The following is a 25,790-nucleotide window of genomic DNA, read 5'->3' on the forward strand; positions in this document are numbered from 1 at the left end:
TACTGGGTTGAACAGTGGTATGCCTGCATCTGGAGTACCATGCCCTGTATGGACAGTCTTGCTTTAAGAAAGATTCAGCGGAGAATGAACATTTCCAGAAATGGGCAATGAAGATGATCCTGGGTATGGAAGGAGTGACATGACTGACTACAGACAGCAAAGGAGAAGATTCAGTAGGGACCTGAACATAGTATTCAAATTACAAAGAGAACTTTCAAAAGTGATCAGTCCCTCCTTTTTACTGTGGCCCATAATACAAGAACTAGCACACTCAAGATTAGGAGGCAGCTAATTTGGGGACAGATAAAAGAAAATATTTATTTACCCAGCATAAAGTCACAGCATGTGAAATTCAATGCTGCAGGAGGCTATTGAGACAAAATATTATGGATGAATTTTTAAAAGTACCTGATAATTTTGTGACCGCTACCATTTACAGTTGTGCAAGCTATGATAAAAATAATAGAAGCTAAATATCATGCATCAGTTCAAAAGCACATCACATAAACAACAAGTTACTACTGGAAACGGTACCAAACTAATTGGATCACTGTCTGACCTTGAATGGCATATCCTACATTTCTATACATCAGAACATGACTTAATTACATGTATTTTCCATGCCTTTAAATGACAAATTAGCACACCATGGCTGAAAATAACTGACTCGCGCTTTTTTATGTGATAAATTAATATTTTTCATAATAAGAATACATGTGATTTTACTTGGGTTTTTTTAGGCCTTACATTTATTTGAACTTTTTAAAAATGAGCTCAAGAAAACCATTTCTCTGATGTTCTGTGGCTTGATCCTATATTCTCTGAATATCTTAACCTCCCACTGAGAGTTCTGGGTAAGTAAGGAATGCTGATAGCGACTTATATGGGAAAAGACACCCATTACCCTGTTAAGTTCTACCATACGGCCCGTAGCAATGAAATCAAGTAAGTATCCAGGCTCCAAGCGGGGTTCAGCATATCAGCTCAGAGGTTAATGCAGAATAGACTGTTAACAGTTCAGAAGAGCATTCTGCTCAAGTCCCACTGCAGCTGCTTGGCTCTGCACTTTGTTCCCAGCGTAAAGCAGTGGAGTTTCCATAGCACCTGCTCCCACAAAAGACGACAGAGGAAGAAAAATGGTTTTTAAAAGAGTCACTGATCTGATAAGCAAACATCGCTCCTCAAATCCTGAACGCGGGGCTAGAAGAACAGGTTCAGCAAGAATAGCTCACCTCTGTCTACCCTCATTGCTTTGCCTCACAGGAAGCCATGAGAATTAGATCTAAGGAACCAAACCTCAGACGCTGCTACAGTTGATCTGTTTATCAAATACGTACAAATCTTACCTTATTTAGCCATTTTAACCCTGGTATTGTGTTTGAATTTATTTGGTCTTCCAGCCATGGACGCATCCGCATTCTTTCCACAGGCATCGTTACCTTAATAGAAGAAAATGAAGAAAACGAGGGACAGTGTTATAGTTACTTAACTGTGTAGTAGGCAGAAAATTAGATTTTTCTTTCTTAGCGATAACAGGCAAATTTGAATTGTTTATTTTAAAAGTGTGTGAACACAGGGCTGGTAAACAGCATCTGACTGACAGTCCTTGAGACTGATGTTCTGCTTATCCACTCATCAGATCCAGCACAGACAGCAGCAGTGAAGCTTTCCCAGGCCTCAACTTTGATCTTGTGGCGGTATCACCTCTAAACTGAACGAACAGTTCAAACTCTTATTTAGTCAGTCCTCTATCCCTCTGGGAGGGCTCTTTCTGTAGTGTGGATACCTGTCCACCAGGGTCTTGCCTGAGCCTCCCAACATGTTTTACATTGTAGCACAGTGTACTCCTGATTATCCAACTAGCATGGGGGATATGGATTTCACTTGAATAACTGGACGTTCAGATAATCAAGAGGGCAGGAGCCATTCAGCTGTGGGGTGACCTCCCCCATGGGAGGGGGCTCTTCCTCACAGTCCTGGCTGGGGATGTCTGCTCTACCCTGCTCACTCACTCCTGTGACAGCAGGACTGCGGAGGGCTACTGGCGCTGCCGCAGGGCCAGTGACTCCCGATCCCTGCAGTCGCAAGGTGTAGGGGAAGGCTGTGATCCTGACAGGGCAGAGCAGAGACATCTGGCCAGGACTCTGTTCTGTCCTGCCAGGACCACAGCCTTCCCTGTACTTTCTGCCTGCAGGGATCAGATGTCACCACGCAGGTGCCATTCAGCAGCAGGGTGGCGTCCTCCACTGCTGGCACCGGTGTTCTCTGCTCTATTATCCAAATCTCTGCATTATCCAAATCCCTCCTTTGTCCCCCTGCATGAGATACATGCTGCAGAGAGCATGCGTCTCAAGTATCTCATGATGGAGGACAAAGAAGAGATTTGAATAATAGGGTTTTGTATAAATGGGAGAATACTGTAATTCACTGAGCAACCATCTGGTAGCAATTGTCACTCTACCTGAGGGCAAGCTGGGACTCCCTGTTCCATTACCAACCCATTGAGCCATCTAGTCCCCGATTTCTTTTGCAACCACTTTACAGTTTAAAATACATAGGAATCAGTGCTCTTCAAGCCTTTTGCCTGTATCTCACTGTAGCTAGTTTAGACCCAAATTTGCTTCTCTCACACCACACAAACTTGATGTTGTTTCATTGTTTGTACCTGTAAATTATTTACACCAGAGTACAAAGTCTTGAACCTGCTAAAGAAAACTTTAACCTATCCCAGGCATTTCTGAGGTGCCACTGACCATGAGATCGAGATATTAGATATAGATTTAAGAGTCGCACTAAAACTGTTAAGGAGCCTGCAATCAATCACTTCCATGTTCAAAGACTTTTACTTGGGTTTTTTCACCCCAAATTCCTCCCCTTTCTCTGTTTGCTCTTTATGTCAAAAGGGAAAGAACTTCACATTACTTCCAGCTTCCCTACTCTGCTATTGTGCTGTACTTCATCACACATTTAAAGGGCCAGAGCCACATATTTGAAAGTGGACAGCAATCGGATTAGTGTAAATGGGTTTGTTCTTTTTCCTATGGGATTACAAATATCAGGCTGACTAACAATTAAGGTTTCCTCTCACTGCCCAAAGGAGATATGTTTACTGAAACCACTGGGGAATTACATTTAAAATCTGAGGGCAAAATATGGCTTTTTAAAATGTTTAGCAAACAAAAAGGCAAATTTATAACAAGCATGATCACCATCAGCTCTTAGCAAACATGCTGCCTCATTTTGTTACCTTAGAAGGGCTGTGTAAAGCAAGCCACAAAATGTTTCAACCTCAGCCTTCTTTACAGTCACTAACTACAATGACTAAGAACTTCAAAATAACATAGAAAATTAATAACTGCTTAGCCCTGTCAACTTCAGATATGAAAAAAATAACCAAAGAATAACCAGAAACTGACCACAGCCAAATCCATGCACAAAGTTTCAGTCTTCGTGTCAGAGACCTGCCAACAAAGCTGGCATGTGAGTCACAGCAAAGTAGGCTTGCCTGCTCACATGGTTTGGTGCTTCGAGAAATGTCTGCAGAACAGGAACAGTATCTCTGAGTTCATGTAGAATTCAGACCCAGGAAACACTACGTATGTATCTTAAGCTGTGCTTAGGGCTGATTCACTGAATCCTCTGTGACAGAAATGACAGAACTGTTTGGATTGAACCCTAAATGCAGTATCTAGCTTTCCCGCAAGTCAACTGCATGTTTTGTTTATACATCAGGGACAAGATGCAGCCCAGGAGAGCCTTAAAAGTAGCCCCCTTACAGACACCATCTCCCCAAAATTGCAGCATGACAAAAGTTGAGCAACTGAAAATTTCTGTTGCTGGTGAACTCAACCAACTGCATTTTCTATTTATCCGTCAAGGAAGATACAAGCACAAGCAAATATTGTGGTTGGGTGCATTTCTTCAGGTAAACTATGTAAATATATCCTGGCGAGGTGCAATGCAGCCCTCAGTGTTCCAAGCTTGGGCACTGAAGCTCAGCAAGAGGACATATTGTATATATTTGCGTAAAAGCCAAAATATTCAGGACAAAAATTGCAGGCCTACTTTTGGGGAACTAATTAGTTAAGAGGCAAAGAGGAGGAAGCCTATCAGCATCCTCAAGGGAGCAGCAGCTAATTCCACTTGAAGTGCCCAGCCCTCGGCCTGGTAATACAGTGAGCTCCACCTTGGGTCTAGCCAGGAGAAGAGATGCAGCTGCCAACGCTACTGCTCAACAGAAGCTGGTCTTGTGTGGGATGGAAGTGCAGAGTTGTGTGGCTCTCTCTTTTCTCCCATCGAGATGGATGCCCGCAGGGGGGTCTCCTTGCTCTTCCTCTGCAGGTACAGTGCTCTCTCCTCTTCTCCAGACTAGGGATCTTCCAAGGCAGAACTCTATCTGCTGTTGGTAGCATATACAGTATCAAGTACATAAGGCCACACCCACTCAGTCTAATCAAAGGTCTTTAGGAGAGAGGATTTAAGGCCTATTTATTTCAAAACAAAAGCCAAAATACCAAAACCCTCTAAATAATGTCCAGTTGGAGGAGACTGTGGGCATTGTCCGGGATACATTTCCACAGAGGAGCAAGCACAGGCACTATTAAAGTTTTGTTAACCAAAATATATATGAGCCCAGGCAATGCTCTCAGAGGCAATGTTCAGAGTTCTGCTATAGAAAACAAAGCTGTAACATTTTCAGAAACGTCTCCAGGCAGTTCTTTCTCAGAACCAGAACAATGACCACATCTGATATGACGGAATGTTGTGGTTTCTAAAACAGCTGCATATCCACCACTCCTTTACACAAAAGTACAGTATTAACACAGGATTAATTTAGCTCAGGAAACAAATAATTTAAATATAGAAAAATTACACTAAGGAATTGGTACTGGTTCATAGTTAGAGTGGAAAACAAAATCAGGAAATGTAAAAGTTAAGTTTCTACTGTACTGTTAACTAGGCCATAAAATGTCATATTTTGTGTTCCTGTTTTTCTTGTTAAATGTATAGTTTGAAATAATTCTGTTTATGTTATGAGCATACCATAAAAATATTCAGGATGTGCAACTCAGCTAAATTAACAATGCAGTAAGAAACTTAATCTTACCAGTAAGTAATTAATCTATAGTAGGAATTTACGAAAAATCCCTAATATAAATTTTATATCTGAGAAATGATAGAACACTAGACACATCCTCCTCTTCCAACAGGTAACTCTCTTTGTGATGACAAAGTAACTTCATGGCATCTCATAGGGGGAGGCTGGGTGTTTTTAGAGAAGAGTCCATAACTCTTCACTGTGCTTCCCCCAGAAGTGTTGGAGCCTGTATTTGGGGGCCTTTAGTTCACGCTGCAAAGCTTCATCTCTTCTCCAACCCTCTCTCTGTATGTTTGTTTTATTATTATTTATTTTTTTGTACATGCACCCAGAGCTTCCAATGGGCATTCAATAAAGAATGGGAAAGCCACTTTGTGTCATTTAGGTAATTAAAGCATGCAAAGAACTTTGAAATCCTTCAATGAAAGCAGCATACAAGTGGAAAGTACTATTGCCTGTCATAGCTCCAGCCTGGCCTTACCCCTCATTGGAATATATCAATTTCAAAACAAAGAAATAAAAACCAGGAACTAACACAAGGCCTATGTAACACTAAGCCTGGCAAGTTCTTTCATTCTAGCCTTTCCCATAGCCTCCCCCCTGCCCTCCTCAGCCTTTGTTTAGTATTTGCACTGTAAATAGAGCAGACAAGAGATCCGTTTCACACTTTACACTAAAGTTAAGGACTCAGAGCTGAATTTATAAAGGTATTTAGGCACCTAAAGATGAAGAGGGGTTTACAAAAGCACCGATGTGCCTAACTCCCAATGATTTCAAGTCCCATTGGATCCACTTCAAGTCAGTGGGAGTTAGGCATCCAAGTCTCTTGGGTGCTTTTGAAAATCCCTCTAGGTACCTATCTGTGTCCTTAGGCACCTAAATACCTTTGTACATCTGGCCCCTGAGAGCTCAAGTCACCTGCCAGAAAAAGCTTCCGGCCAATTTATTGGCTCAGTTGGTACCACCTGGCACTGCTATGGGCGAGACAAGTTGGAGTACAATCTTGTTCTTAACATGCTCAGGTTGACAACTGGAAGCAGGAATGTTAGACACATGATGCTCTCAAACTCAGCCTATATTGACCTTAAGCATCCCATTGCAACAGGATAGGGAAATGCTGTACACATTCACATGGCCCCATGTTTCAACCAAACTTTTTGAAACGGTGTTGAAAACACTGTTTGTTTTCTAGTTTATACCTATAATGGGAAGGCCGTTGCCGACTACCACAGTCAGCAACAGGTCAGCTTCGTAGGGTACATGGGGCCCAACAAAGCAGGTTTTTTACCCATACCCCAATCGGATGGCCCATTTTTATTGTATAAGTGAAAGAAGAATTTGGCCCATCTTTTGGGATCTTAAATTTTATAGAAGTGCTTCCCCTTGCTAACCAATCCATCCAAGAATTTTTGTTTTAAAGAACCAGAATTCTGACCCTTATCTCACTTCTTCTAAGGGTACGTCTACACACACTACCCACTGGATCGGCGGGTAGCGATCGATCTATCGGGGATTGATTTATCGCATCTAGTGTAGACACAATAAAAAAATCGATCCCCAATTGCTCGGCCATCGACTCTGGATCTCCACTATGGTGAGAGACGGAAGCGGAGTCGACAGGGGAGCGGCAGCGGTCGACTCGCTGCCGTCCTCACGGCCAGGTAAATTGACCTAAGATATGCTATTCATGTAGCTGAAGTTGCGTATCTTAGGTTGACACCCCCACCTTTCCCCCCCAGTGTAGACCTAGCCTAAGTGTATTAAAGCTGCTGGTTCTGAAAATACAGTTCGCTTTTCTTTCCTCCAACTCTCACCCAACTCTATCCTTAAGGGACTCAATAATAGGCTAGTCTTTTGTCTTCTCGTTGCTGAGATTCAAGAATTTAATATATTAATGGGTATTTATAAAATACAGACATTTAACTTGCTCATTTAAAATAATTAGCCATGGCAGCAGGCCATGACATGCAATGAGCAACAGAGTGTGCGATCTCCTATTTTACAAGCTGATTATTTTGACCATTGCTTGAAGGCTCACATAGTTTGACAATACTGCTAGATCTTTACAATCTAGTTGGTCTTTCAAGCAACTGTCAAATAAAGTTACAGCTAGACACAACTAACATGCACATGTCCACACTTGAAACAGCCAGTCCTGTATGCCTGACTTGGACAAAATTGCCAAAGAAGTCAGTAGTTTTGCTTGAGTCAGGCCTGTGGGATCAGGTTGTTTGTTGATAGAAGGCCAGTCTATAGCACAGTTTCTGCTAGCACAGATTATTTTTAAAAATGAAATTCCTGTCCACACTGAAATCATAACAGCAACCAGTGGTTGGTTAAACATGACAGCAGAGTCAATTTTTTAACATAGATGGGGCTTAAGAAAACAGTTTTCTCCGGTGACCACAAAGTGGCTTCAAAGTTGTAAGTGACAGCAGGTGTAAATGAGTGCTGTATTTTCCTGCATGGTCATGCTAAGATCATTAAGAACATGGTTATCTCTAGATGGTTCTGGGGACAGCTGTACCTATGATTTCATTGAAAAAGTACAGCTCTGTTGACAACAGCATTGTACTCATTTTGCCAGGTATATTTCTGTGCAAGGCTGGTCTTCCTGCAAGGCCTTAACAGATGATAGTCCCATCACAGTTTTATTTTCTAGCTCTTCTGAGGAAACCTCTCTCTTTAAAGACAAACTAAGCAATAAAAAGGTAAGATGGCTGAGTTCTTGTCAATTTATGTTTTCACATCTCCTCTCTCATGCCCAATGAGAGCTTGTTGGCTTTCCTTCCTTCTTGATTAAAACCTTCGTGGAAAAATCAAGAGACCAACCTGTTGACCAGCACATATTCAATAATATTAGCACCACACAGAAAGTGTGACCTCTATGGTTGAAGATCTCCACACCAGAACTAGAGCAGAAGTAGAAAGAAAGTGAAACTAACGTACAGCATATATTAGCTCTGAACAATATAAGATATTCCAATCCTATCAGTTTCATTTTTTGTTCGTTAGCAACTGGATAAGATGCATTTAACTGGAAACACTGCAACAATAATTGAAAGGCACAATTGATACATCTCTTCTCTTTTGTCCTCCCAGGTTAACTTATTAACTTTTCGAGTACATAAAAGGTAGGTACAAGGAGGAGGGAGAATTCTTCTTCTTCTTAACCTCTGAGGACAGGACAAGAAGCAATGGGCTTAAATTGCAGCAATGGAGGTTTAGGTTGGACATTAGGAAAAACTTCCTAACTGACAGGGTGGTTAAGCTCTGAAATGAATTGCCTCGGGAGGTTGTGGAATCTCCATCTGTCATAAACAGATAGCTAAGGGTTAATGTCTCTTTCACATGTAAAGGGTTAACAAACAGTGACCTGCAACACCTGACCAGAGGACCAATCAGGAGACAAGATACTTTCAAATCTCGTGTGGAGGGAAGCCTTTGTGTGTGTTTTTGGGTTTGGCTTTGTTCTCTCTGGGTCCTGGACGGGACTAGAGGTGCAGCCAGGTTTCTGCCAATCTCCCTACTACAGTCTCTTATCTATTCAGAATAGTAAGTAAGTACAAAGGTGGTCATAGTCTTAACTTGTTTTTCTTTACTTGCAGATGTGTACTTGCTGGAAGTAGCTTAAATTGTGTTTCTGCTGAAGAAAGCTTCTTTCTATTGTCTATAAGCTAAAAAACCCTGTATATTTACCATCTTGATTACAGAGACAATTTTTATGTTTTTTCCTTCTTTATTAAAGTTTTCCTCTTTTTTAGAACCTAATTGATATTTTTGGGTTATCTTTTGTAAGACTCCAGGGAAGGGAGTCTGCACTCACCAGGGAATTGGTGGGAGAAAGGAAAGGGAGGAGGGAAGAAAAACCTGCTCTCTGCGTTTATCTCTGTATCTCTCTCCGGGGAAGAAGGGAGGGGGAAGGGAACATTCCTTTCGGGTGGGGCTTCAAGGAATTGAATCATGGTGGTCTCCTAGTGTACCCAGGGTGGGAAACAGCTGGGAGAAAGAAAGGAGGGGGAAGGGAAATGGTTTATTCCCCTTTGTTTTGAGACTCAAGGAATCTGGGTCTTGGGGGTTCCCAGGGAAGGGTTTGGGGGGACCAGAGGGTATCAGGCCCTGAAATTCCTGATTGGTGGCAGCGCTACAGAATCTAAGCTGGTAATTAAGCTTAGGGGAATTCATGCTAGTACCCATATTTTGGACGCTAAGGTTCAGATTTGGGAATTATACTACGACACCATCACTGGAGATTTTTAAGAACAGGTTAGACAACACCTGTCAGGGATGATCTAGATAATACTTAGTCCTGCCATGAGTGCAGGGGACTGGACGAGATTCTAGTTCTTTGATTCTGTGATTAAGTTGCTGCATTTCTCTAAAGGTAAAAAATTTGCAAGTTTCCTAGCTACTCCTCTCAGTGCAAAATTTAGCTGTTTTAGGCTTCATCTATACAACCAACTTATGTTGACATAACTACATCACTCAGGGATGTGGAAAATCCCGAGTGATACAGTTATACTGAGCGAACTTATGGTGCAGAAGTGCTATGTTGACAAGAAGGCTCCTCCTGTCGACATAGCTACTGACTCTTAGGAAGTTGGTGTAGGTTCTCCACCAAGAGAAGCTCCCCCTTTAGCACAGGTAACGTCTTCACTAAGCACTGCAGCTGCACTACTGCAGCGCTGTAAATGTAGGCACACCTTAAGAAGCTTGTTGAGATCTGAAAAAATTGTAAATGGTTCAAGAGAGGTAGTTAAAGAGGGACACCCTCAGGAGTCCATCAGCTTTGAAAAAAACCTACTCTTCAAGGAAGATGTACAGAGCTTTGTGGGAGAAATATTTTTCTATCACAGATTCCACACATACAAAAAACTAAATATATTAAAAGAGTGAGATGTATTTTTTAACTTTATTAGCTGATATTCTTTTTAGTGCTTCCCTCATTTTAAGATGTAGATTCACTTCATAAGCATATAAGCCACCCTGGGTGACCAGACAGATATGCGGAGATAAGTCCACACTGTTACTTATAGGATTCAGGGAATTTGGGTCTGTGTTTGTCCATGTTCTGGGACTGTTCCAAGGTGCAAAGGATCACTGATCCTATTTTAAGGACCATCGCTTGAATGAAAATTCTGCCTGTTGATCACAAACTTGATCCTGCTTAGATACAGAAACATGTGTCCCAAGCATCTTTTAAAACAGTCTACTGAGAACGCCCCAGTCCTGCAAAGATTTATACACATACTAGACTTTATGTACTGCAAGTAGTTCCATCAATGGGGCACTCAAACCAGAGAGGAACTGTCCAAATGTTTGGAAATTAAGAATTCAGGAAGGATGAATCTGGGAAGCCTCAGGACTGGAAGGGATGTTGGTGTCACTCTGCAAAGAGTAACTGGGCTAGTGAGAGTCAGGATGAGATCTTATGCTTGCAGGCTGGTTACTGGTGTTAGAGAATTGAAATATATATATGCACAGCACAACAGGGGCCCAAAGTTACAGAGCAGGCAGTGACAGAACCCCTTACTAGTCCCCAAAACAGAGTCACATAGTCATTACAAAAGTTGCACTCCAATATCAGCAAGCTGAGGTTCACACTCTAAAGACTTGCTAAACAGACCATAATGGGGATTCAGTTGTGGAGGGAGCAGGTACAAGCTTAAAGTTTATTATTCTCTTTTGTTTATTTTGGGTTAAGAGAAGTATAACCAGGAAAGGGGGAAATGAGCCAGAGAGAGTCCTTGGATGCAATGGATAAAAAACGACTTGGGAGCTCATGTTCACAATATAGTTTACCCCACAAAGGGAAATCAGTAGAGGATCTAAGAACCATGCTCACTGAGCATTTTAAGCAGAAGGAGGAGGGTACAGATGGAGATGAACCAGAGTTGGGACACCAACCAAACCTTAATCCCCTCCATTGAAGGAACTGGTGCTCAGGTACAGCTGATTAAATTGCGGCTCACTGGGACAAGGAGGCATATGAGTACCAGGTGCAGATGGCTCAGACTCCAAGAGAAGGCAGTCATCAACAAGGCAGAGGAGCAGCAAATGGAATCGATCCACACAACCAAGGGAAACAAGGAGGCAGAGGAGCAGCCCAGCAGCAACAAACGGCAGTGACCGAAGCAGAAGAGAGCACATACAAGCGGAAAATGGAGACAGAAGAAATGCAGCTCAGAGTACTGGAGCAGCAAAAAGGTATTCCACAACGCCTGGGTAATCCCTGCCAGAATTCACTCAGCTGGGACAGACTGTGTCCGCATTTTAAGAACTGCATAAAAGACTGCAAACTGCATAGAATATTTTACTGCTTTTGAAATACATGCCAGGCCAATGGTATCCCTATTGGGAAATGAATGTCTGTACTGGCTCCCAAAATTTCAGGTATAGCTTTCCAAGTCTTTACTGGCATGGGCCGGGGGGAGCCACAAACTATGATAAATATAAGGAAACTATATTGTCAAGGTTTCAACTTACTCCAGAATCATACCATGTTCACCAACCTAAAGACACATGATAATATCAGTCACTAGGAGTGTATGCGTAAAATGTGTGATTTTATGAAAAAATGGGTAAAATTTAAAAGGGCAGAAGGGGATTATGGGAAATTGTTTCATTTGTTTACCCAAGAACATTTCTTTAATGCTTTCTCAGATGAAATCAGAGCTGCCATATGGGAAAAGTCTCCTGATAAAATGCAGGTGGCTGCTTGGGCTGTTGATTTGCATGCTCAGGGCCAGAATGGGTATTGAACGAAAGCCCCAAAGGGAAGGGCAAAGGCGCTGTGTAAAAGTGAGTCCCCAAATTGTTTATGAAAGCAAGAAGTGGGGAAGGGAGGCCAAATATATCCCAACAGGCACCCACCCAGTAATCCCAGTTACAAACCCCTGACCCAGGGCCCAAGAAAATGTTGTATGTGTAACTCTACTGAGCTTTACATTGAGAGATATTGCCCCAAACCCAAACCCATCCTGCCCAAGTTAACACAGCTCTGGTGATCTCAGGACACACAGAGGACACTGAGGGGGGTATACGGTCTGAACCCATGGAGGTACACAGAATGTTCATCCATTTTGGCCACTGGACACCAAGGAGTAGAGAGGATATTTGAAAGGCTTCAGGAAAATTTTCATTGGCCTAGTATAAACCTAGAAGGAACACTGTCAGTCTTGTGACTTGTACTAAAAGTGGAAAAAGACTTTAGGTTTGCGCAAAGCCTCATTGCAACCATTACCTGTAATTGGAGAAGCATTCCAAAGGGTTGGTAGGGACATTACTGGTCCACTCCCTAAGACAGTGGCTCTCAGCCTTTCGAGACTACTATACCCCTTTCAGGAGTCTGATTTGTCTCGCGTACCCCCAAGTTTCACCTCACTTTAAAACCACTTGGTTAAAAAATCAGACCTAAAAATACAGAAGTGTCATAGCCACACTATTACTGAAATATTGCTCACATTCTCATTTTTACCATAGAATTCTAAAATTAATCAATTGGAATATAAATATTGTATTTACATTTCAGCATATAGTATATAGAGCAGTATAAACAAGTTGTTGTTGGTCTGAAATTTTAGTTTGTATTGACTTTGCTAGTGCTTTTTATGAGGAATGTTGTAAAAGTAGGTGAAATATCTACATGAGTTGATGTACCCCCAGGGGTTCACATACCCCCAGGGGTTCATGTACCCCTGGTTAAAAAACACTGCCTTAAACCATCCCAAAATGGGAATAAGTATATATTGGCAGTAGCTGACTTCACCAGCAGATACCCAGAGGTAGTGGCCCTAGCTTAAATAGAAGCAGAAACTGGCAAGTGCACTCGTTTCCATAATTAGTAGGGTGCATTTTCAAATAGAAATACTGCCAGATTGGGGGTTAAATTTCATGGCCCACATATTCTCTGAACTGTGGAAAATTAAAGTCTGCCCCATATCACCCAGAAACAAATGGATTAGTTGAAAGATTTCATGGGACATTTAAATCCATGCTAACAATGTCTGTAGACAGGAAGGCAAGGGACTGGGGTATGCTACTACCTTCCCTATTGTTTGCTTACAGAAAGGTACCCCAAGAATTGACAGGGTTTTCCCCATTCAACCTCCTATACAGAAGGAAGGTCACAGGCCCCCTAGATCTGGTCAGAAATTTGTGAGAAGGTAACACTGACTCTGAAGGGGAACAAGTGAACGAACTGGAATCTAAATTCGGGGCAGAGCTAAAAACCAGTATGGAGCTGGTACAGCATAATCTTGAAACAAGCCAAGCTGTACAAAAAGCTGTATGACAAAAAAGCAAGTGAATGAGCCTTTGATGCAGGTGATTTGGTTCTGGTATTAGCCCCTGTATAAAGCATAAAATGCGGAACTCCCAGGAGGGTCCTCTGAGGAGATAGAGAGACTAAGGGTATGTCTACACTGGAAACTTCAAAGCGCTGCCGCGGGAGCGTGCGAGTCTGGTCATGCGCGAGCGCTGGGCGAGAGCTCTCTCAGCACCCCTGGTAATCCACCTCCACAAGGGGATAAGCTCTGAGCGCTGAGAGCGTGGTTCCCAGCGCTTAAGAGCCTGTCTACACTAGTGCTTTAAAGCACTCAGACTTGCTGCCCTTACGTGGGTGATTTTTCACACTCCTAATCCAGCAAGTTAGAGAGCTATAAAATGTAAGTATAGACAAGCCCTAAGTCAGTGGTTCTCAAATTTTTGTACTGGTGACCACTTTCACATAGCAAGCTTCTGAGTGCAACCCCCCCCCCTTAAATATATAAAAAAGTGTTTTTAATTTATAATGCCATTATGAATGCTGGAGGCAAAGCGGGGTTTAGGGTGGAGGCTGACAGCTCATGACCCCCTAAGTAATAGCCTTGGGACCCCCTGAGGGGTCCCAATCCCCAATTTGAGACCCCTGCCCTAAGTGAAATCGCTTGCAATGTATAGAAACCCTATAGCCAAAGTGTACCCCAATCTGTACATATTAACTGACTGAACATTTATTATAATAGAGAGGCTTATAGCAAATGTAATATGCTACGCAGATGAGGACCACAGAGCATTGCCTCTCCTACATGTATTCTCTGAGAGTCAGGGGAAGACCCCTAAGAGTAGGTCTATACAGCAAAGAAAAACTCCTGGCTGGCCCATGCCAGTCAACTTGGACTAGAACTGTAGGGCTGTTTCATTGCTGTGTAAACTTCCAGGCTTGGGTCAAAGCCCAGGCTCTAGGACACTAGGATCCTGCATTTGTTACCAATTTTTGACTCTGAGTTTAAGGTACTACCCTTCAGATTAAGTAAATGCAGGAGCCATACCCTAGAAGCTAATCAAGCAGGTGCTACATGGGTTCTAGGAGTTTTCACTCCACTGTAGATGATATTGCTATATTTAACAACACCTGGGAGTAACACAAAACATGTGGCAAGGGTGTTGAAAAGCCTCAGGGATGCAGGTCTCACAATCAAGGTGTCAAAGTGTACAGCTGGGCAGCAAATACCTCTTACCTGGGTCATTGGACAAGTGGAGGCCAAATCCACCCAGATCCCCTGAAATAGGAAACTATTGTGAATTGGCCTGTCCTTAAAACTGAAAAACAATCATTTATAGGTCTGGTTAACTATTACCAAAAATTTGTGGGCAGTTCCACTGACGTTGTTGCTCCTATTACAAGACTATACCAAAAAAAGTGGCTTGGTCAGGTGCCTATCAAAAGGGTTTTGGTAACAGTAAAAGAAATTGTATCAAAGATGCCCATTTTGGCCAGTCCAGGGTTTTGTTTTGTTTTTTAAATTTATTTTATAGTGATGCATCCAACACAGGCCTCAGAGTTGTGTTAATGGAAATGGGAAGATAACAAGAAACACCCCCAGTTTTTTTGCTTAGAAATGCAGTCTCCCACTGGACAGAATTACTCTAATAGAAAAACAGTGTTATGCTATTGCATGTGCCGTAAAACTACTCAGACCCTCTCTCTTCAATAGGCAGATCATAGTGTTAACAAATCATTCACTATTAGTATGGCTCCACAGAACAAAAACTTCAGATTGCTATGATGGAGTATAGTTTTGCAGGCATATGATATGCAGATTAAACATATTGAGGGGTTGGAGAACAAGGCATGATGCCCTATCCAGAAAAGAGGGTGTAGTAGAAGTGAAGCTTACATCATGGTCAGTGAACATCAGACTCACCGGCGGGGGTGGGGCGCAACAATCAACTCCAGACACCCCAAAGGGAAAACATGTTTAAACCCCAAAAATGAGCAGTTAAACCAACTGATTGCATAGCATACTATATTATTCTTATACCAAGTAAGGTCTTCTATGAAAGCATGTAATGTTCTGAACTTGATCAGTCATTATGAGATACATATACAGACTGAGGTTATGAATCCATGTATAGGTGTATATAGAAAATTATACTCTGAATTTATACTCAAAAATCCACTACACTTCACAGCAGGGGGGTGAGCAGTCAAGTGGGGAGAGGCACCTCCCAAGACAGGGATTTACACAAAACTTGCTTCAAGTAATGATCCATTGTCCGGCCCAGGAAGACAATGATGGACCATTAGAGTTAATAGGAAGACACTGAGACATCAAAAGGGAATTTCCTCACTCAACATAAACCTAAGTCACCATGGACTGAAAGAAAAGAAAAAAGAAGAAAAAAAAGTCTTTCAAAAACAGGTTCGGGGCTGAGGCTTGGTCTACACTAGAGTTAGGTCCAGAGGCATAAGCACTTAGGTCAATGTAGTTAGGTCAACGCAGTGTCAGTGGAGCCCGACCACCAGGGGCTTTGGCTGTCAGTTCCCCACAATACCTCACGCTGACAGCCAGTGCAAGTGCTCCTGGTGAAGATATGCACCGCCAACAGAATGAGCTAGTGTGAATGTACAAAAAAGATTTAATTACTGTGGTGGCCATATGTCCATATAACTGAAATTGCCTTAATTCTGTAGTCTAGACTTGCCCTGAAGTTTTTCTATCTAAACCATGAGGGACAGTCTTATGGCAAATGACTGTTCGTGAATGCTGGATCCTTCCTGTAGCCAGAGGGTATGCTGAGAAACTACCTCAAGGCAATACGTAACTTACATTAGAAAAAGGATTTTATTAAAGTGTAAAAGTTAAGATTGCATTTTTATATTTTTCTATGTAACCTGTGTGCTTTCCCTCACTATTTTATTTTTAAATCTGTGGTTTTTTTATTAGCCCCCAAGGTTACAGGGCAGGCAGTGACAGGACCCCCTACCAGTCTGGGGCGGTCCCTAAAACATCACATCACAGATATGATCCTGCTTAGATAGGGAAACATGTATCACCAGGCATGTATCCTGCAAAGATTGAGACACATGCTTAATTTTATATACAGCACATAGTCCCACCGAAATCAATGGGACACTTACAGTGCGTAACATTAAGTACAAGCGCAAGTCCTTTAAGGATCAGGACCTAAGATCATGGCATCATCAACATACTTTCTACCTTCTCAAATGCATATATTTGTATATTGTATTTGCAAATACTTTCAAAACAAGCTCTAGCCCATGAAATTTTGATTTTTCACAGGTAATAAGACCCACTATAATAACCTGGATTAGAGGTATTTTAAAGATATAAATCAGTATTTTAATTGTTACATACATTGTCATTTAACTTCACTTTTCAAGTACACTGAATTAAGACATTTGAATCTTCCTGACCCTAAAAACCTCTGAAATAGGGAGCTCCCCACCTCCCCTGTATAACTAGTGCTCCAGCGAAGAAGAGAGAAATTGCATCTTGTGCAACAGTCAAGTTACATACTTTTTCTTGAATAAACAAAAGAGATGAAAATATACATAGATCAACTTTAGGTATAAGCCTGTGCTCCCATTCTGACCTGCCTCCCTCTGTTACCAATTCTTGACCTGTTCTTCAGTGGTAAAGAAAACCATCCTAGAAGGTCAAACTGACAACACTCCGCTTCCTTCCCCAGATCCGAAGAAAAGCTCTGTGTAGCTTGAAAGGTTGTTCACTCCACTAAAAGAAGTTGGTCTAATAAAAGATATTACCTCACCCACCTTTTCTTGCTTATATCCTGGGCCCAACACAGCTACAACACTGCAAACAGACTGAAAGAAGATCTATCATGGAACCAGCAGCATGGGACAAACAAGTGGCAGCAAAATCTGACATGCACGTGGGTGTACTCATTCTCAGTGTTGCAGGGGTTAAGATGTCTAATGAAGTTGTCTGAAGTTCCTGAGACTGTCAAACTGGAGATAAGATTAAGGAGAGTAAACAATCTACTGCAAAAGACCTTGGATTGTTGGACAGAGGTCAAGACTGAGGCCATCACATACAGTCCCCAGCTAAAACCTCTCCAATGCATCATCAGGGATCTACAACCCATCCTGGACAACGAGCCCACACTTTCACAGGCCTTGGGTGGCAGGTCAGTCCTTGCCCACAGGCAACCTGCCAACCTGAAACATATTCTCACCAGTAACTGCACGCTGCACCATAGTAACTCTAGCTCAGGAACCAATCCATGCAAAAAACCTCAATGCCAACTCTGCCCACATATCTACACCAGTGACACCATCACAGGACCTAACCAAATCAGCCACACCATCACCGGTTCATTCACCTGCACATCCACCAATGTCATATACGCCATCCTATGCCAGCAATGCCCCTCTGCTATGTACATCAGCCAAACTGGACAGTCGCTACGGAAAAGGATAAATGGACACAAATCAGATATTAGGAATGGCAATATACAAAAACCTGTAGGAGAGCACTTCAACCTCCCTGGCCACACTATAGCAGACCTTAAGGTGGCCATCCTGCAGCAAAAAAACTTCAGGACCAGACTTCAAAGAGAAACTGCTGAGCTTCAGTTCATCTGCAAATTTGACACCATAAGCTCAGGATTAAACAAAGACTGTGAATGGCTTGCCAGTTACAAAACCAGTTTCTCCTCCCTTGGTTTTCACACCTCAACTGCTAGAGCAGGGCCTCATCCTCCCTGATGGAACTACCTCATTATCTCTAGCTTGCCTGCATATGTATACCCGCCCCTGGAAATTTCCACTACATGCATCTGACGAAGTGGGTATTCACCCACGAAAGCTCATGCTCCAAAACGTCTGTTAGTCTATAAGGTGCCACAGGATTCGTTATCTGATCTGCTAATCTCAACCATTGCTGGTGTCTCTCTTGTCTTATTAAGGAATACTGTTGCTATGTTATCAAAAACGACTGAGGAAACTTCATTAATCCTTTGGTGATTTCCTTATAACTCCTGGTGGAAGGAACCCTCACTTTGGGTTCTTTTTAGTTTGAAGTGCAATTCTACCCTGACAAGTGGCATCTTCTCATTCTACAGAGCCACTCCCCATGTGTAGTCAGTGTTCTAGCTCCTCACTGCAGTGATACAAATACATTTTTCCTGCTTCTCACCCTTGTTAGTACTATAGAAGCAGCAAAATGAAGCTGGATTATATTTCCATGCGCGCATCACCAACAAAAATAATTCATTGCAGCCCAGAAAACAACACTCTTACGTCCTCCATTTATCTGCCACTCCACTTGCTTGCAGGGAGGAGCAGCCCCAAGGACCCAATAGCATCTCTGCTCCACCTAAAGGATGTTAACACTCCCTAGCTGGGATACAGATATTAAACATCAAAACAAACTATTATTTGGTTTCCATGCAAAGCTTCATTTTCTCTCAGCAGCAAAGACAGAGCTGTTATTTTACAGTGATCTCGGGCATTATTAGAGAGCACTCTTGGATTAACAGAGAGTTTAGAACTGTCTTGAAGAAAACCCACACTATGTGAATACAGTATAGCTACACCTCATTCACATAATTAAATTCATCAATTTTAAAATACACACCCTACCTCATCTGCTCCCAATTATCTAAACAAATAATCTCACTTGCATTAAATCTCATGTAATACAGAAACACAAATGACTTCAACAGAGCTACACCAATTTACATCTGCTGAAGACCTGGCTCAATACACATTTAAATAAATTGTTAAAATGTTAAACTATTTAAGGTGAAATCCTGGCCCTATGCAAGTCAATGGCAAAACTCCCACTGACTTCAATGGAATCAGGATTTCACCCTGAATATTTACACTATATTTATAGATCATATCAGTCTCAACTTGGTTTGTGGTATAAGGTGTAATGAAAAATGAAGGGATTAACTTGTAGAAATATAGTTTATTAACCTTTTGAGGGAATCAAATCAATACCATGGAGCAATATAGGTTTTAAAGATATACTAACAAACTAACAAAAAAAACCCAGTAACCTGGAACAACATGCACTTCACTTGCATAAAGCCCAAGTCATTGGACTCTGTGCAGGTGAGATGCAGAGGATTTGGTGAACTCCATTTCCCCGAATTGGGATAGCATCCACAGCCCCTGCACAGCAGTTGCAGATCTCCAAGCCCATCCCCATTTCAGCCTTCTGTGCCAGTCTATACATGGCTGACAAGAACACCCTTCTTGTGGTGCATTCCAGTGCAGCATCATTCCCAACCCCTCTCTGGCCATAATCCTGCAAAGCACTTAAGCACACGCTTGAAGTGAAGGACATGCCTAAATACTTTGCTAGATTGAGCCCTCTTTGTGCAGCCTGTACACACCATTTCTTGCACTGATCCTCAGCACCACAGGTAAATTTCACCACTCTTGCTCAAATGATCATAAGTTTTGGGAAAATAGATTCATAGCATAAACAAGACCTCCATCCTCTCCTTTTGACTGGAACCCAAAGATCATCCTTGGGAATTCATATCCAAGCAAGGCACAAAGAAGAGAGTTCTTAAGGTCCTTGTTCCCCAGTTTTGCCTGGGTTAAGAGGATATGGATAATTTTCCACTGATAAGTATATGCAAAAGCAATTTCTTTCATCCCTGACATGGAGAAACCAAGGGGAAAAATTTGTTCAATCAAGAGGAAAATCTCAAGCTTTTCAATTTCCCAAAAGAGGAGTTTAATGACTGACGTTACTAGGAGCAGAAGCAGGTCCCAAAAACAAAGAACCATGTTACTAAAATTATGTGCCTTAATATTTTTACCTTTCTTTCCTACATTATGTTACATCCCTCACTCTGTGTAAGCTCAAAACTTGTCTCTCTGACCAATGGAAGTGGCTCAATAAAAGATATCACCTCACCCACCTTATCCCTCAATCTCTAGGCATTTTAGAAAATGGTATTTCAAAGTCATTGTCTGATCCTTCCAGTTAAATGCAATTTGAGTTGCAGATGCTCAGCCCCTCTCAAGATGCTAAAGCTATGCCAGTCCATTTCACAGTGCAGCACACCCCAAGGAAAAATATTCTTAGAGTGGCAACACATTCGGAGAACACAGTATTTTATGGCTGTTGTGCAAGGATTTTCCCAGACTGATGAAAATGAGGACGTATTTTGTTATGGCTCAAATCCCTTTGAAGAATCACTTCATTTGTGTTGCCCACAAGAACTGAATTAATAACTCTTTTTAATTACTCCTTTGTCCTGGTATCCCAGTACATCCTGTCTTCTCTGTAACTGGCTTTTCAGGCCCTTTTCCAGAAACAATGCAGCTGCTTAACTTTATACACATGAATAGGCTCCCTGAAGTCAGTGGGACTAATCACGTGCATAAGCACCTGCAGGATCCCAGCTTTAGACTGAAATTCTTCACAGTAGGGACTGTTTCTGTCTTGGTCTCCTGTCCAGCACCAACCACACTGTCAATGTTTAACACACTATCAAGGATAAAAATAGGGTTTAAACAAACAAACAAAAAACCATGATCTCAGTCTCCCCTTAGTGGTGTTGCAGCAGCTCAGAGGGAATGAGGAAGGCTATATTTACATTTCTGAAGATACCTGAAGCGAGAAAAGGCCAGTTTCAGTGGAAGCAATCTATGGAGTGTGTTGAAGGAGGAGGAGTTTTAAAGCAATTTACCCATGGACTGAATCTGATGTAAGAATATAACTCATTCAAACAGTACTTGCATCTCAAGATTTGCTTTGTTTTCATAACATACCTTTCCTTGCAATACACAGCAAGGACTGTTTGCACCCTATACTAAAGTACAATCTAATGTTTGCTTAAAGGTTTCGTTTTATTGTCTGGGTGTGGGCTGTGTCTACCATTCTAGTTAATAAATAACCTGTACCTATACTACTGTCAAAGGTAGGCATTCCTATCTTTCGGCCACCAATGCCTAGAGGCATGAGTGGGCATCAAACACAATCCGCTCATGAGATTGGGGTTCACTTCACTTAACTGAAAAGCACTAATTTTCCTGACACCTGTCTGGAAGTTTCATTATTAAAGATAAGAACATGTTTATTCTTGCTCATTGAGTTCCACTTCTAAGCTTAGCATTCTAACCAAGCAGTAAAAATGAACACAGAATCATACCATAATTGGGGCCTGGAATGTTTTGAATCACCCAGACTGTATACTGAAAATGTTTCTGACGCATGGACTTATTTATGATTGCAAAAACAGCACATGAAAGAAGCAGATGTGTACACAAAAGACTGATTTAACCAGTGCAGTTATTACAAAGCTACTGGTTAACTCAAATTACTGAGAAATTTATAGGAAAACTGCTTCTTTTCATGAATATAGTTAAAGATTTGCATTAAAGGAAGCACCAAATATGAAATACTCTTAATCAGCCCACATAATGTAATCCTCCTTGTTTTAACAACAATGGTTCTTTCCACTGATAGAGAACATCCTCCTACAGTTTGTATTTTTTAAGTTATTTTTTTTAGCAAATCTGGTGTTCTTCAGAGGCTAACAGTAATAGACAGAGCCTAACTTGTAACATGACAGTTATTTCTATCCTGAGACTTTCCTAAGTAGAGATTGTAAGTGGCAAATATTCACTTAATTAGATAGAGACTACCAAATTTATTTCACTTATGATCTAATAAGGAAAAAAAAATCTAACTAAAAAGTTTTTCATCCACCTTTCTCCCAACTCTCAACTCTCCAGAGCATTCTTTGCATGCCAAGAATTTAATTTTGGGGTGTTTGAATTTAGTGCATCTCAAAAGACGTCAGTCTGAAATCCGTGGAAACAGAAGTCTTCTGATTATCCATAGAACAGCTCCAACATAGACTGTGTGAGCTTCCCTGCACTGTCCTTCAACATAGACTTGGAAGGTCCATCTCTAGAGAGGAGACTAAGTCAGGCTTCATGTCCATTCAGCACTTTGCCCCTTTGTTGAGACCCCAGCTAGCATGCTAATTAGTTCCAGAGGTGGTGGTGAGTTTTCTATTGTGAACACCTGTCCACAGGGAACTGAGTGAAATTAATTTCACATTATCAACCAAGCAGTCATCATCAGATGTTACTACTGACTTGGCCTGGATCTGAATTGGTGACCACAGGTGAAAAATTCTATATCCTGTTCCCAGTCCTATTAACTATTCCATTCTCAACATGCCAATAATTTTGAATCAAGTTTAGTTACATAAAACAGCTGCATGGCTCCCTGTCATCAGACTGACATGACTATCATTTTACTCAGTAAACATTTGTCATAGCATTGTAAAAAATTACCTCCACAAGTGAATAATACATACTATATTGGTACATACACCTCAACAACTTCTCTTTTAGTACTGTAGAGTCAATGCATACACCTTCAGGTGAGAGAGAATGTGTCCTGGCCAAACTATTCAGATGACAACTCCTTTAATTCTTTTATCATGTATTTGGGTAAAGGGACATTGTCACAAAAAATCATACGCAAACACTCACAGTTATTCACCTAATATGACCTTAAATTATTTAAAATGACAATTTTTAAACCCAATTTTCTTTGTGCTACTTATACTCTGTGTTATCTTTTTTCACTTCTGTCAGCTGTAAAATAAAAGCCAATGGAGTTGGTTTCAGTTTTATTTATAGTTAGTTTCAATTTTGTTTATAGTCAGTTTTGTTTTCAGGTTTTTAATGTTGCAATGTTTGGATTTCTGACACTGCAGGGAAAGTTTATTTTAAAAATCTGTTTTTGTTTTCTTTTCTCTCTTGCATGGGCGCTTTTTTTTTTTTTTTTTTTTTAAAAGAGTGGAAAACATTTAAAAAAAAACTTGTTGTTACAAAATTTAATGTTCAAGTCAAATTTATGTCAACAATGTCCCTTTCAGGGAGACTTGAATTCATATCTGCTCAAACAACATTAATTCTCACCATTTAACAAGTGATCTTGAAACTAAGACCTGCCAGCTTACACAATGCAGGCAAAGTTTGCTGCAGGAAGGGAAAATTTAAAAGGCCATGTCTACATGTACAGCACTGTAGCTTCACCGATGCAGCATGTCTGGTGAAGACACTCTAGGCTGACGAGAGAGCTTTCCAGTCAACATATGTCGATGAGAAAATCTCTCCCACCAACATAGCGCTGTGCACATAAGCACTTATGTCGGTGTAACTTACGTCGCTCAGGGGAATGGTTTATTCACACCCCTGAGTGACAAAAATTATGCTGGCATAAGCTGTAGTGTAGCCATAGCCAAACTCTGTAAACTAGCTGGACACCTAATTTCTCCCCTGCCACATGGTATTCCTTGTGAAGTAAAGAGTTACACAGCATGAATACAGGTATCAGAACTGGGCCTACAATGTCTGCAATTAATGTACAATATCAATATGAATATAATGGGGCAAATTCTGCCCTTGCATGCACACACAAGCTCCCTTCAATGTCATGGAAAGCCAGTGTATATATCCAAAGAACAAAATCTGGCCATTATCTTTGAACTGCAACTTTCTTTGGACATCCCCTAAGAAATTATTTATCCTTTTGTTTTACATGAACTTTAATACCTCTGAAAATGTAAACACTCCTGCAAATCTAATTTACTAGCAAAAAGAAGGTAGGTGGTTGTTTACAGTAGTCTACTGTCTAACTGAAGTTAACGGTAACTTTTAAAACTTCAAAAAGAACAGGAGTACTTGTGGCACCTTAGAGACTAACAAATTTATTTGAGCATAAGTTTTCACGGGCTACATACCCACTTCATCGGATTCATGTAGTGGAAAATACAGTAGGAATATATATATATACACACACACACCACATAGAGAACATGAAACAATGGGTGTTACCATACACACTATAAGGAGAGTGATCAATTAAGGTGAGCTATTATCAGCAGGAGAGAAAAAGAACTGTTTGTAGTGGTAATGAAAATGGCCCATTTCCAGCAATTGACAAGTGGATGTAAGGAACTGGGGGGGAGGGATGGGGAAGATAAGCATGGGGAACTCTAAGGTGCCACAAGTACTTCTGTTCTTTTTGTGGATACAAACTAACACGGCTGCTACTCTGAAACTGTCATTTAAAACTTCAAGTCTCTTTTAAAATTTAACTCCATCCCTGACATCAGGATTCACTGATATCCGCAAACTAACCTTTGAAGGTTACTTGAAAACAGATGTGCTAGCTGTAACTCTTCAATCTGCTCTTCTCCTGTGGCAAGAAATAATCTATGTTTATAGTGAATTAGCTCTTTTAACTGCCCCACAAAATCTGGTGAAGTATGCTGCAACAACTGAATTTAAACATTATGTACAATTAGAGTTTAGTTTTGTATAATGTTACATTGAGTGAAACAATATCACATGCAAGAGATTTTTTTTAATACATGAATTCAAATTACTCCAAGTTAAAATGTCTAACTAATGAGCGCTGTGTTTGCTGCAAGCCACCCCCAAAACAAACAAAAATGTCAGTAGATCACTAATTTAAACAAAATTTACTCTCACTTTGTTTTTAAAAAAACAAATATTTCTTTAAAGTTCAAAATTTCTGTAATACTTTCTCTTTAGATCATTAAGAGAACTAGAATACTTCAATCATTTACAAAAGGCTACATCTGAAAAGTCCCATCCTGTTTTTAAAGGTTATAGGAATCAAAAGTGTTTTGAGCTCTAAGAAGGAAAAGCGCTATGTAAGCGCTAAATGTATAATTATTATGTGTAAATCATTAATATATTATACAGGTGCACAAATGCACGCACGACTCTCCCCCAAAAGTTTGCTTAGCTTTTTTTTTTTTTTTTTTTTTTTAAGTAAATTCCTGTTTTTCTAATATTGTTTTGTACCGTTGTTGTAGCTGTCTTGATCCCAGGATATGAAAGAGACAAGGTGGGTGAGATAAAATCTGTTATTGCTCCAACTTTCATGGTGAGAGAGACAAGCTTTCAGGCACCAGAGAGCTCTTTTTGGGCGACCTCACCCACTTTGTTCTCCTAATAGATATTTTTACCCTAAACAATGATTCATAGCAACTTAGTAGGGATCCTAATTAATAATTCAATAAAACTTTTGAAACAGTGGGGTAAATTCTTTGATTATTCATTTGGCCTATGATTTTATCCATGTATAATTAACACACAATTTAATAAAGACCAATTCTGGTTTATTTATTTTCACTTGTAAATTTCCCAAAACATACTAGAAGAGGTTTTAAACTAAACAGTTTTTCCATTACTGTTTCTTCCAAAATAAACTTCTAATGCACTGAACATCTGGCAAGTTTGGGGGTTTTTTAAATGAAAATTCTATATAATGTATCACTCGTTACCTGCTGGTCTTGTCAGCATGATTCAGACCCAGATTCTGCAAGCATTTACACACGTGCTTAACATTAGTTATGTGTATAT

The 25,790-nt window shown here is 40.8% G+C and overlaps 1 protein-coding gene across 5 annotated transcripts in view; it reads right to left on the reverse strand.

The window, feature by feature from the left end:
- Positions 1-25,790, reverse strand: part of IRF2 (interferon regulatory factor 2) — a 67,482-nt gene that overhangs the window by 36,699 nt on the left and 4,993 nt on the right. For 4 of the 5 annotated variants that reach the window (XM_050945356.1, XM_050945355.1, XM_050945357.1 and 1 more), the window contains exon 2: positions 1,347-1,439. In XM_050945356.1, the coding sequence (XP_050801313.1) occupies positions 1,347-1,433 (87 nt within the window). In that variant the 5' untranslated portion in view covers positions 1,434-1,439. Of the gene's footprint in view, positions 1-1,346; positions 1,440-24,536; positions 24,595-25,790 lie in introns of all 5 variants that reach the window. The other variant, XM_050945359.1, reaches the window with a different exon arrangement.

Source organism: Gopherus flavomarginatus, chromosome 3 (assembly GCF_025201925.1).
Source record: "Gopherus flavomarginatus isolate rGopFla2 chromosome 3, rGopFla2.mat.asm, whole genome shotgun sequence".
Lineage (NCBI taxonomy): Eukaryota > Metazoa > Chordata > Testudines > Testudinidae > Gopherus > Gopherus flavomarginatus.